At 38.0% G+C, this 14,236-nt stretch overlaps 1 protein-coding gene across 8 annotated transcripts in view; it reads right to left on the bottom strand.

Annotated features, from left to right (window-relative positions):
• Positions 1 to 2,062: 2,062 nt before the first annotated feature.
• The window catches only part of LOC139967443 (uncharacterized), a 49,415-nt gene continuing 37,241 nt past the window's right edge, over positions 2,063 to 14,236 (bottom strand). For 3 of the 8 annotated variants that reach the window (XM_071971248.1, XM_071971246.1, XM_071971244.1), the window contains exons 2-7: positions 10,894 to 11,000; positions 9,502 to 9,599; positions 7,991 to 8,022; positions 7,445 to 7,529; positions 6,703 to 6,823; positions 2,063 to 4,689 (exon numbers count right to left, since the gene is read on the bottom strand). In XM_071971248.1, coding sequence (XP_071827349.1) covers positions 4,262 to 4,689; positions 6,703 to 6,823; positions 7,445 to 7,522 — 627 coding nt within the window. In that variant the 5' untranslated portion in view covers positions 7,523 to 7,529; positions 7,991 to 8,022; positions 9,502 to 9,599; positions 10,894 to 11,000 and the 3' untranslated portion in view covers positions 2,063 to 4,261. The other 5 variants (XM_071971247.1, XR_011792989.1, XM_071971245.1 and 2 more) reach the window with 5 other exon arrangements.

The raw sequence follows: 14,236 nt of genomic DNA, 5'->3' as shown, positions 1-14,236 counted from the left end.
AAGACGTAACAGGGAGTAATCGATGCTCAGGAGCCCAAATCTGCAACTCCCAGGTCCATATCTGCTTCCGTTCGGGAGATACGTGGTCCCAAAGTACAAGATAGAAATACGTGTTCTTTATAAGTGCACAATTTGGAAAACCCCCTCTTTTCAGCCCCTCTCTTGTCCTCTCTGAAACACCCATCGACATTAAAATTAAACGTGAAGTAGAAGACACTCTTGTCTTTGTTATACACCAATTTCGTGTAATTATTTGACCGAGAAAGGCTTTTTGTCTATATGATTTCCATTTTCTTCATAAATCAGATTTTTTGTCTCCCCCTCCCACCAACGCCCACACACAACACCCAATTCCAAAATAAACTTCAGATTCGTAATCAGCGTGTCGCGAACTACCAGAAAAGATACACATTTATCGCCTTTGCGACAAAAAGTTTTTTTCACCTAAAAAAACCGTAAGCAGTTTTTGCCAAAATTTTTGCCAAAATTTGACCCATTTATTCCTAAATGTCAAGATTAAACTCAAGATGACAAACAGAGGTTTGATTTGACTGCTTTGAAATCACGTATCACTGGCAAGATGCGTCGAGCGCCCTTTTATTTCGCTCAGTTTGCAACTTTTCAGAGGAACAATAGAAAAGCGAAAAACTTTGAGGGACAACAAAGGATTTTAAACCTTTGTTCGTCGTAAAAGTTTTTCCGTCTTACTTTTTCAAGTTTGAGGTGAAAAAAATTGTTGTCGCAAAGTCGATAAATGTGTATCTTTTCTGGTAGTTCGCGACACGCTGATTACGAATCTGAAGTTTATTTTGGAATTGGGTACCAAAAAGAGGTACTTTTTTAACTTTTCAGACAAAAAACCTATTTTTGGCGCAAATAAAAATTGACCCAAAATAGATTTAGCCCAAAAGACGTAATAGGGAGTAATCGATGCTCAGGAGCCCAAATCTGCAACTCCCAGGTCCATATCTGCTTCCGTTCGGGAGATACGTGGTCCCAAAGTACAAGATAGAAATACGTGTTCTTTATAAGTGCACAATTTGGAAAACCCCATCTTTTCAGCCCCTCTCTTGTCCTCTCTGAAACACCCATCGACATTAAAATTAGACGTGAAGTAGAAGACACCCTTGTCTTTGTTATACACCAATTTCGTGTAATTATCTGACCGGGAAAGGCTTTTTTCGCTCTGTTTGCAACTTCAGAGGAACAATAGAAAAGCGAAAAACTTTTCGGGACAACAAAAGGTTTAAGCCCTTTGTTCGTCGTAAAAGTTTTTCGCTCTTCATTTTTCTTGATCGAGGTGAAAAAAATTGTTGTCGCAAAAGCGATAAATGTGTATCTTTTCTGGTAGTTCGCGACACGCTGATTACGAATCTGAAGTTTATTTTGGAATTGGGTGTTGTGTGGGGGCGTAGGAGGCAAAAAACCTGATTTTTGTCTGTTTTTTTCCAAACCTGTGTTTGCCAAAATTTACCCCAAATCGATTTCGCCCAAATGACGTAACCGGGAGTAATCGATGCTCAGGAGCCCAAATTTGCAACTCCCAGGTCCATATCTGCTTCCGTTCGGGAGATACGTGGTCCCAAAGTACAAGATAGAAATACGTGTTCTTTATAAGTGCACAATTTGGAAAACCCCCTCTTTTCAGCCCCTCTCTTGTCCTCTCTGAAACACCCATCGACATTAAACTTAGACGTGAAGTAGAAGACACTCTTGTCTTTGTTGTACACCAATTTCGTGTAATTATTTGACCGAGAAAGGCTTTTTGTCTATATGATTTCTATTTTTTTCATAAATCAGATTTTTTGCCGCCCTACACGCCCCCACACAACACCCAATTCCAAACTTCCATTCTGAGGTTGAAATATTAGAAACGAGCATTATTTCTCAAGTGTTGATGTGGCGCAGTGGTTAGTGCTTTGGACTGAGAGAGACAGACAAACACACTGTCATGAGTTCGATCCCCAGACAACGTTTTGATCTTTTGCAATTTCCTCCATCCATTCTGAGGTTGAAATATTAGAAACGAGCATTATTTCTCAACAGTTGCTGTGGCGCAGTGGTTAGTGCTCTGGACTGAGAGAGACAGACAAACACACTGTCATGAGTTCGATCCCCAGACAACGTTTTGATCTTTTGCAATTTCCTCCATCCATTCTGAGGTTGAAATATTAGAAACGAGCATTATTTCTCAACAGTTGCTGTGGCGCAGTGGTTAGTGCTCTGGACTGAGAGAGACAGACAAACACACTGTCATGAGTTCGATCCCCAGACAACGTTTTGATCTTTTGCAATTTCCTCCATCCATTCTGAGGTTGAAATATTAGAAACGAGCATTATTTCTCAACAGTTGCTGTGGCGCAGTGGTTAGTGCTCTGGACTGAGAGAGACTGACAAACACACTGTCATGAGTTCAAAACCCAGAGAACATTTTGATCTTTTGCCATTTCCTCCATCCATTCTGAAGTTGAAATATTAGAAACGAGCATTATTTCTCAACAGTTGCTGTGGCGCAGTGGTTAGTGCTTTGGACTGAGAGAGACAGACAAACACACTGTCATGAGTTCAAAACCCAGAGAACATTTTGATCTTTTGCCATTTCCTCCATCCATTCTGAAGTTGAAATATTAGAAACGAGCATTATTTCTCAACAGTTGCTGTGGCGCAGTGGTTAGTGCTCTGCACTAAGAGAGACAGACAAACACACTGTCATGAGTTCAAGACCCCACCAGAGCCTTTTACTTTTCTGTTCTTTGAAGCAGGTGGAAGTATAAAGGTAAGAAACGAAGGTTATTTCATTGGGAACCAAAATGGTGTAATGGGTAGTTCCGTCTGCGGTGATACTGAGCAGCTCGGTTCAAGCCCTGGGTGGGTGAGTGAGTGAATTCTGTAAAAGGAGTTCGCCGGCACCCCTCCCCCTGACAAGGTTCCCAAGCGGCATGCGAGCTGCGCAGCCTCCCTCTATCTAACAAGGTTCCCAAGCGGTACTCAAGCTGTCCGCCGCCCCTCTCCCTGACAAGGTTCCCAAGCAGGTGAAGCGAGTTGGCTACTACCCCTCACCCTGACAAGGCTCAGAGGAGGAGAAAATATTTTATAAAACACCCAAGTCCCAACAACTAGATCTTTAAATATTTGAAATGCATCTTCCTGTAGCATCTCACCTTATGGTCTAATGGTAGATAAAAAAAAATAGGCATCACAAGGTTCCTGGTTCAATTTCAGCTCATGCTCTTCTTTTTATTCTTCCAGTGAAAGCTCAAGTAAAAAAAAAAACTTGCCGCCGATTTTTCACATCTTGTTTTGCAGCTTACAAGTAAAAAAAAATAACCACAATATGTCAATACTCTTTGGAAATCAACCTATTCAGTCACTGATGACGTTTTTACAGCACATTTTATGGCCACAAATGGATTAAATCCAGAAAGAACAGTCTTCCTTTTATGTGAAATATAGACCCATGGATGTTGAATATGTATGAGCAAATGGACATTTTGAGTTAGCAAATCAGCTCTGCCACCAACCTACCCCTTCAATACACTAAAATATTTTTAATACCAGAGCCATCTAGTATATATAGACTACACAGAAGAAGGCAACTTTTCAGACAGCCTGTTTACCCCCTTGAGACTCAACTAGTGACAACTGCCAGGGATCACTTGAGGTGTGTTTCAAGATCATCCAACACATGATTATCACTTCTGAAGCAGATATCATTTACCTGATTGACTGTTTATGCATTGTTCAAGGTTACTTCAGACCTATCTGTACCTTGAGCCACTTCACAAACTAAAACTGAAGTTGACCAAATTATGTTCACCAAAAGGAAATGATTGCAATGGAGAACTCACAGTGGGGGCACCATCATACCAGGTGTGCTATTCATCCGACCTTAACTTTTGGAGTTATCGAGGTGGTCAGAATTTGACCCTAAGTGACCTTTGCCCTCTTCATAGAACATTCAGTTCTTGTACATTTCTGAGCATGTGGATAATCACAGCTTTGATTTTGAAGCTAAATATGTCGACAAGAATTTCAGGCTTTTGGCAGCTGATGACTCCAATTTACATTTGACCTCTTAACAGAACTGCTCAAAGTGTAATGCTCAGTGAGGGGGAGCTACCACCTAACTATGACATTTTACCGATGCTACAGATGTTCACTAAACTTGACTACAAGGTTTTATGTATTTTGGCCACTGATGACCTCAATTGACCTTTCAAAAAACTGCATATCCTTAGTGCTTCAATATTTACACACATGGTCATACAAAAGTAGAAAAGCTTGCATATATATATATATAATATATATACATATATCTTTTAAGAAGCTGCAACATCAGTGGCTCAAAAAGTTTGTGATCCTGAAAGTTCGAGACAGGCAGGACTAGCTGGATCGAATCACTTTCCGATTCTTCAACTTTAGTCCTATTTCTAATCCCTCTGTCTTCTTCTGCCTTCAGGAGGTTATCGTCTGGTAAGCCTTTCCTGATCTGTTCTGAGTTAGACCGTACTTTACTCGGAGATGAGATGGAGGCTTTCATGTCCATAATGAGACTATCGGCTACAGGGGCTTGGGATTCCAATTTATTGTCTCTGTCTGATGTTACGTTATCTTTCAAAGTCTCTTCCAAATGTAAGTCTTCTGGAGGTCTCTCAGGGAGCTGTTCCGTGGTGGACACCATAGGTGTTTCTGTCAAAAAAAGAGTATGAAAGAAAATTACTAGATAGTAATACACAAGCCATGTAGACAAAAGTACTCTGCATAAAGTGTAGATCATGCATGTTACATTTGAAGACTCGAATGAGTCAACGATAGCCAATAATTTTAAGGGCGAACACAGATTGCTTTGGGTGATGGGAGGGGGTGGGGGAGTATCACTTTCTTGGTGGGAGGGGGTCAGTGCCACAGACAGAGATGTAAGAACATTTAATGATTTCCCTAACTTATGTAATGTCAGAAATGTCAACAACAAAAAAAATCATTTATAACCCATTTACTAGTAAACTGTCTAGTATTGTTGTATCAACTACAGTAGTTACAGAATATTATAAAATGTAACAAAAAATAAAAAAATATATTACAACATGAAGGCCAAAAGTGTTTGAGTTGCAATATATTTACAAGCTACAGTATATTACAATGGAAAGACGACTTTCCATTGATGACTCTAGAAACAATCCTCAGTTAATTTGTTGTGAACCGTTGAAAAACAGTGCTATCAGGCCAGTCTGGATTTTTTACGCCACTTTTATTTTTTACGGGAACGACACTTTAATTTGCCGAGGTTCATCGGTTTAGAGTGACAAGACTATTTAGTCTAATACTTTAACCATTTAGCTCAGATCCACCACAAAATCACAAAAAGAGTTTTACCTGTCTCAAATGACATGTTTACAGTGGTAGTACAAATTTGTCAACTTTTAGACAGATGGTGTTTAATTTTCATTCAATGGGTGCAAGGGTGTTGTTGTTTTAATATCAAGTTAAAGGAACATGCTTTAGTTAAGTGAGTTATTAGAATTTATGTAAAGCAATGGGTTAACATTAACATTAAAGCCTGTACTAGAAGAGCTGATACCATCATCAAGTTAGCCTTTAAAGGAACATACCTGAGGTTAAGCATATTTTAATGGTGAATAGCTTGAAACTGGATCAGCAGTGTATGAGTGTAAAATCTCAAATTAACCTTGTTCTGGTGGACTACAACATTATTGTGCCTAAATTCAGCCTACATTTGTCATTTAGGTAGATACTGAAGAAGTATCGGATATGAAGTCATGCTGTCGAGGAAGGAAACATTTCTTTTACAATTTTATTAATTCTTATTCTCATTTCATTATCTGACAACAACACGAATGGAGAAATGTACTACATCTCAACCTACCCATAATCAGAAAGCAGAGCCAGAATATTAAAGTGGAGGGTGGAGTGGAGGCAAAAAGTAAGTGTTTACCATTTTGATTACATGTGCTGAAAGTTTCTCCATTTTGTTTATCATTATATTGATGATAATACTAGAGTTTCTGTTAATGGAGAAAAAAAAAAAGCCCAATATCTTTGCACTTGTGTAGAAAGTCAGTCAATTTCTTAGCAAGATTCGCTCGGGTAAATGGAGCAACAGAGTTAACCAAAAACAATACTTTACACTAAATCTGAGGATGAAGGAAATAAACTTGATGTATACTTTAACGTTCGGAATATTCCACTCTCCTCAACTCTGTTGTACTCCCTCGCCTTCGGTAAGACTGAATATTACTAAGTGATATTTCATCACAGTTAGGGATAATTCTTTCCGGGGGTGGGGTGGGGTTGGCGGGGACAACAAATTTAACAACTGCACTCATTCAATACAAAAACTGGGTATCAATTCCATATAAGTTAGGTAACATCTTCGCTTGCGAACTACCATAAATAGAACATTCTTACCAAATTTAAACGTCCCTGATTTATGCTTGACACTCCTGCTAAACGCGCTCAGGTTTATTTAGCAGCGAAGTAAAATCTTTGTACTCATTGGTTAGTTTTGAAATTCATTCCAACCTTCTTCGCACATGACCATATCTGTGACCCTCTCGCAAACAATAGTCCGACAACCCATTGTCTCCAGCATACTGCTACCAATAATATTATACAATGGGAGCATCCTATCCATCTTGTACTCTCAACGTACCAAACCCAAATGGAAGAAACTTGAAAATGTACCTGGCTCTTCCTCCATCTGTATGGCTTTATGAGATTCAACGACCCTTTGACCTAGCATCTTGATCTCTGCTACCAGTCTCTTCACGGAATCCTCTGAATTTACTACGCTGTCCTTCAACGTCTAAGCAGAAAGATGGATTAATAATCAATCACGCAAACATGGATTAGTAATCAATCACACAAAGATGGATTAGTAATCAATCACGCAAAGATGCATTAATAATCATTGCTTACAGATTTTTCTTTTGTTGTACAACCCACAGGGGAAATGAATTCCACCCCACCAAGATGGGGAATATTTTCACTTTCATTAAATGATGTGTTAACTTTTTCCCCATAAGGTCTGTTCCTACCACCGTCTCTTATGCTATTGTCGCGTTACAGGAGCAGACGTCACTTACTCTCTTTGTTGGGCTCTGGGTAGGAGTTGAAATTTAAGCCACAATGAATGAGCTGGAGCTTGCGGATTAAACACCAAATGTTTCATCACGTACAGCAGTGGGTAGTTTCACTCAGCATTCTATTAAACACGAAATGTAGTGTAAGCAATGAAACTTGAAATTTTCAACATGTTACATGATGTTGCATGTTAGTTGAAATGTAACATTGCATCTAATGATATTTAACACCAACAATGTTAGGGAAGCCCTTGAACTAATCAGTTAAACTTACATTAAACTAATGAAACTATACTCAAATTAACAGTTGGATGATCCATTAATTAATAGTTTTGTCATCTCACCTTCATTCTGTCATGGATTGCTTCATTAGTCATCTTAATTCCTTGCATACCTTGAAGGTAGCCATCTTTATCAATCATATCTTTCCTGTCGAGAAAAACAGAAACGAATGAAACTTGCCTAAAAAACTCCCTTGTTATGGGATCTTAGCATCTATTACGATTAAAACATAAGACAAGATGGCAATCCATGGCATCTCATCTCTTCTAAGATGGAATGGATCTACAATGAACTTTGAACTTGTCCCTTAACAACTGCATAGTTCTAATTTAAAATTTGTCCCATTATAGTCTACATATTTTTTGGTTTAGGACATATAGGACATATTTAAAATATACAGCTAAATGAATAGTAGGTAGGAGATTCAGCATACAACCATATGCACATGACACACATAGACCAAATGAATTTCTGATACATTTATAATGGACATGTATTTGTGTATGTGGTGGGAGGGGGCTACTAAGTAGAAGAGACCTGTTCAAGAAATATGTGCATGTATTAAAGGATCGTTAAAAAAAGACAAATTAGAATTATAACATACTCACCAGGTTTTTTCAAACGCTTGTTAATTGAAGTCCTGTTGACAAAAAGTGGAGAGTCAATGAATGACCTTTGCAGGTGTATGTTCTTGGACAAGTTAACTTTGTAAATTGCTCAGTTTGAATCTCCACTGCTAGCTTATATCTCCACTACTAGATATCATTGGTGTATCTGCATTCTTTATGTGATCCAAATTGGTATTTACATTCCTTATGTGACCCAACTTTTATTAATGTCTCTACCTGTGTTTTATTTTGGGGTGTTGAACTGGGTGTATGAGTTATGAAAACTAACCTTATTAAATGAATATTTCCTCTTTGTTTGTTATCTATTATTCTCTGTCAGTACAAGTACTTCCTGATAAAAGACAAACTTTGTAAAAAAAAAATCCATAGGAGACACTAATAGTGTTAACATCAACAAAAGAATGCGTACGAAGGAAGCTGATATATTTAGTGAGATGTTTTTCTTAAATTATTATTAATATTAAATATTATTAATATGTACACAAAATACCACTTTGGATAACTGTTCTACAAGAAGAAATAAGTTCCAAATACAGTATTTTTTAAACATGGGATTAGTATTGGAATAAAGAAGGTTGGACTGTATGGTCAATTCCATGATAAGGTCAACATCATACCAAAAATTTTAAAATCATTGTACATTAAAATTGTATAAGTTTCCAATAAAAAGAATACTTGTAGTTACTAAAAATAATTTTTTCACCCCTGAAACATCACATGTTTGATTATGGGGTCGGTAATAACAAATGGCTCCCGTAGTCACTAAGTTATGAAAAATACAGTGATATTTCATTTTGTGCAGATTTGTACATAGTAATCATAAGTATCATCAGTTTTTTGGACTAATTATATTTGCTATAGCATAGTGCTCACTAAATAGCTTCAATTTTTTTTCGACATCAAGGCATTAGACAATAGTAATGTATCTTCATCATTATTTTCATGCATTACAACATATTTTCAAAGTTGCATACATAGCAATTGAGGTAGAGGTGTTTTTCAACTTCGATATGATTATAAAAAGTCATTGGAAAAATTTGAATAAGACATAAGAAATCAAACATTTGTGTGTGCAATCTGATTTTTGCTAATAGTAACTGTCACGCTAGTCACGTTTAGTTTTTCGCCAATTTCACCCCCAATACTTGAGGTATAAATATTTGTTGTCTATTGTTGTAAGCATTAAGGCGTACCTTCACTGACTACATGAATGCTTTTCTCCCAGGTACTTTCTTTATTTGTTTAATGATATTAAATAGAGAGGAATTTTAGTAAAAATGTCACGCGAATCACCATGGAATTGACCTTATTTAAAAGTGTAGGACTGGGTTTTCCAAGAACGTTTTATTTGTTTACGAGCATGTACAGTGGTTTGGCAATGCATTGATGTAGCCTTTCAAACAAAAGGGATTTAGTACGTAACAAACAAAATTAGGCTATGACATAAATTTATACACACTGTTCCATAATAAATTGTAAAAATAACCTACCTGTAGTAAAGGATTTGTGTAATCTCTTCAATTGTTTGTTGCTGTTTTCCCAAGACTCTGTATCAGATTCCATTCCTAGTCCTCCTCATATAGATCAACTGGAACAAAAAAAATTAAAATGCTATGAATGATATCTGTTGCAGAATTAGACATGAACCCAACAGGTAATTGAATTGCCACTGGTAGTAGTTTTACTGAAGTGTAATCTTTTTGGCAAGCAGGTATTGAAAAATCCCAATCTGCTCTTCTCTAGCTATGGTGGTTAGCACAATATAGCTATCTCTAATTCTTCAGCATCAATTTAAGATACAGTACTTTACTGAGTATTTTCTAGTGTGACTACAACTATGACTTGAGCAGAAGCAAAAGAAACAGGTCTATGCACGCATTCTTGTGTGTGTGTGTGGATGTATATGTGTATATGTAAGTGACATGCATGTGATGCCACTTGTAAACATAATAACTTGATACTTAAGGCAAACTTCAATTGAGCTCATACTAGGTAGGTAGAATACCTTTCTGTGAGTACATGGTCCCTATTGCTTTTGGTTGAGGTCAAAGTTCATTTGAGGTAAAAAAAACTGTTAATCTTTTAATCATCGTAATTTGAGACAAACTTCAATTAAATTCATGCTTGTTATGTAGATTATTCATAGTGAGCACATGGTCCCTATTGTTTTTTCTCAAAGGTCAACAGATGTCAAACACTGACAACCTTGTAAACACCTCTTGACAAGACACACTTCAATTGAGCTCATACTTAGTATGTGTATTCTTTTGAGTGTTTGTATGATCCATATTGTTTTATGTGGAGGTTAACAGAGGTCAAACATAAAAACCTTGTAAACAATATCTTGATGAGGTAAAATTCAATTGAGCTTATACAGTACTTGGTGGGTAGTTTACCCATAGTGAGAAGGTAGGTATGCTTTCTTCTGTGCCAGATGGCTCATAAGGTCGGTGCTTAAACCTGGTTTCCATGATGCAAGGGAAATTAGAGTGAAACACTCCCCCAACCCGTCAATCCATTGCTAACTAACCCCTAGCCGAAGCTAGCACACATTTTAGAGATGAGTGGAATGAAGCAAATGGAGTAAAGTGTCTTGCACAAGGATTCAACTTATTGAACATGCCACGTGTGGGACTCAGACTCACAACCTGTGTGTTGCGAGTCAAATGCACAAAGCACTAAGCCACCATGCCCCATAGTGAGTGAATTATTTCTATTAGTTTTTTTGCAGTCAAAGGCCATGTGCGGTCAACAGAGGTCCAGCAATGTGTGGGACTGTGTGCGTGCCATTAGCGCAAAAGGAGACCTTTTTCAGATTTGACTTCGTTTGGGGACCCCTGCATACAGTATGTCCCTGGCTTAAGGATAATAATTTTCCTTACCAAGCAACATCTTGCTTTTGGCCTTGTTGGAAAAACTCTCTTTGGGGTTGATCTGGAAGAACATGCTTGGTCAAGATCGCTACTTTCACTATCTTCATCCAGGGTACCTGCAAACCAAAATAAAAGAACCATGTACAATTTAATTTTAAAAGTATGAAATTAATTCTTTCAACATGAAATTGATAGGTAGATATTGATGGTTTGGCATGTAAGAATTTCAGGTATCCTTTGACTCCATATTTAAGAACATTTACTACAAATATTGTATTCTAATAATTAATTTACAACAGTGTGATTTCTTCTGACTAGTAGCCCTAATGGTAGACTTACATGGACTGTACTGTAGGCTAATCAGTCCATCTACAATATTCAGCCCATAGCCATGTACTGTTGGACACCTCACTATTATGTCATTCAACACATGTGTTGTTCAGAATGATTTAGTAAGCACACTTTTTTAACTACCCTTTATTTTTTGCAGTGGCATAGTGAGGAGAGCAAGGGGAACTTTCCCCAAGGCGCAGGGTATATGGCCCCCTGCCCCTGGGTGCTGATAATGCTCACTATGCCACTGATCTTACTTGGAGTTTTTGCATGCAAGACATAATCAAAATTTGCAACATGTTGAAGAAAATACAGCAATTACAACAAACTGAATGTTGTACATATGACACCCAGCATGCAGCCATCCATGCATGTGCATAGAAGGACACTTGTCACTGGTCCATCTTATTCCTGGGAGTTCATATAGTTATGGATCTACCACCAGAGAGAAGACATGTACATGAACAAATAGGAGGTGGTATACATGTGATTTCCACTATCTTAAACAATATTTTGTGTCACCTTTACATATATAGTAACATTAGGTAGACCGAACATAACATTTTAGTAACATTTGGATATTCAAAATTTCCAATACCTCAAAATATTGAAATGTTGAAATTATACCTGATCAATAAATGGTAAGTAGGACATTCAGCATACAACCATTCACACATGAGGGTGAGACACTTGTTACTGGTCCATCTTATTTCGGGAAATTATTAGTTAAGGATGATAAACCTGTCTAGCTCTTATTGAAGCACTACACAAACTTTGAATGTTTTGTAAACATCTTCCATACACCACTGTACCTCATATAGACTAAAGAATTCCTGCTATACATAGAATGAACATAGACTTGTGTGTGTCATGAACACATGTGGCCTCCACTTCTCAAATATAAAATGAAATATTTTTTGTCACCTTACAAATACACAACATTAGGGGGACATCTTAAATCCACATTCCTTATATGTTAAAGACATACAGCTAAATGAATACTGTAGTAGGTAGGCCATTCAGCAAGCAGCCATGTACTGTAAGACAAAGTTTGTTACTGGTCCATCTTTTGTCAGGGAATTTATAGTTGAGTATGCTAAACGTTTACCTAGATCACTGTAGCCCTATGTGTCCATGACCTTTGAATACATATTCCATATACTACATTCTGTACAGGGTCCCACAATGTACAATCAACATGGATTTGTGTGTTTGGAAGGGGAGGGGGCTACTGAGTAGGAGAGACCCATTGAAGACGTGTGTACATGTTTTAGGAATTATCATGTACACACATTGCTTCCACCGTCATATATCAAATTAAACATTATGTGTCAACTTACACATAGGCAACAATAGGGGGACATATGTTAAAGAAAGGCATATAGCTGAATGAATGGAATGTAGATCATGAGCATGCACCAACGTACAGTTAAGACAAAATTTGTCATTGGACCATTTTATTGCAGGACATTTTTAGTTGAGGATAGACATTAGCCTCGCTAGCTCTCACTGTAGCCCTACAGGACATTTGTACCCAACCAGCCGTATCAGCCAATGAAAACAAACGATAGATACATTCACTAAGTACTATGGTCTAGCTTGATCGCCAGAGCTAAAATACTCTTATTCAAAAGTTTAAACTTCAAATAATTGTGTAGTTGTTATTTGCTACTAAACACTAATCGTTTGAGAAACAAGTAAGCCAAGAAACCTCTTTTTACTAGCTAGAGCCATTATCTGTACGTTATCTACACTATTACGACACATTGATATATACATGAATTGGCCTATATGTCTATGTGTCCTTCTACTCTTGAATATGCAGCTCAGATTTGGAACCCCTCATAGAAAGAAGGAAAAGGGCCAGACTCATGCTTTTTTATCAAATTATTGTCCAGAGTAATTATAGAATACAGGGCCACTCGATGATACTATCTGAGCATCCGGATGCGCGGATGCTCAGTCTCACCCTAGTACGTATGTGAGTAAAAAATGTCAAAGTCCAAGTTCTTACTTTTTGAGTGGATGCGCGGATGTGTGGATGCGGAGTCAAAAATTTCCTAAGTCCTTTCCTAGTACTTCTGTGGTGGGATTTTAGAGGGCGTCGCACATGTACGGATGCCTTTTAAGAACGTCACACTATTGATGTGGAATATCTTCGTACGTACGGGACTTTCCGTATTGGAAATACGTGATGGTAATGGCATATAGGTTGAAACTTGTCGAAAATTATTTAAGTCCATTCCTAGTACTCCCGGGGTGGATGCGCGGATGCGGAGTCAAAATGACATACGTGATGGTATATAGGGAAACTTTCAAATAACATTTAAGTCCTTTCTATAGTACTCCCGTGGTGGATGCGCTGATGCGGAGTCAAAATGAAATACGTGATGGAATTTTAGCGGGCGTCATACGTGTACGGGCATGTACAGACACACCGCGCATCCGGATGCTGGGAAGAGTTAATGAATGGCCCTGTATTCTATAATTGTACCAAATTATTAATGACCTAGTTGCAGTCCCAAAGGAGACTAATCCCTTCTTGAAACCAGGGAGACGTGGCCGCGATATTCAAATTCCAAATAATCATCATGCTATTCAGTATAGTTTCTATCCTAGGACTATAAAAGACTGGAATACGCAATCCTTGGCCGATACGGAGAGCCCTAGTCTTGAGGTGTTTAAAACGGTTAAACTAGACTGCCCACTCATTGTTTGTAAGTGTTACTAGCACCGCTGCCCTGCGTAACAACATCCTCTTTGTGATACCCGTGAGGGGTTTTAACAAGTAACAGAAATACACTGTAGATTGGTGTGTGCTCACCGGCAAAAATCTGGTGACTGCCGAAAAGTGACTTCAACCCGCACTGCCCATAGACGTTAACTCGAATTAGGCCAGTGTGATGCAACTCACATACATTAAACATACCTTAGGCTTAGCCTAATTGTGCATCGTTTATTGCACATCCACCATTGTCTCTAGTGTGGTGGTTTGCGAAAAGTTCCCACTACTACTACT

This window comes from Apostichopus japonicus, chromosome 5 (assembly GCF_037975245.1).
Source record: "Apostichopus japonicus isolate 1M-3 chromosome 5, ASM3797524v1, whole genome shotgun sequence".
Classification (NCBI taxonomy): Eukaryota; Metazoa; Echinodermata; class Holothuroidea; order Aspidochirotida; family Stichopodidae; genus Apostichopus; species Apostichopus japonicus.
Note: the sequence above shows the minus strand (reverse complement) of the source record. Positions and strands in the feature narration are given on the sequence as shown.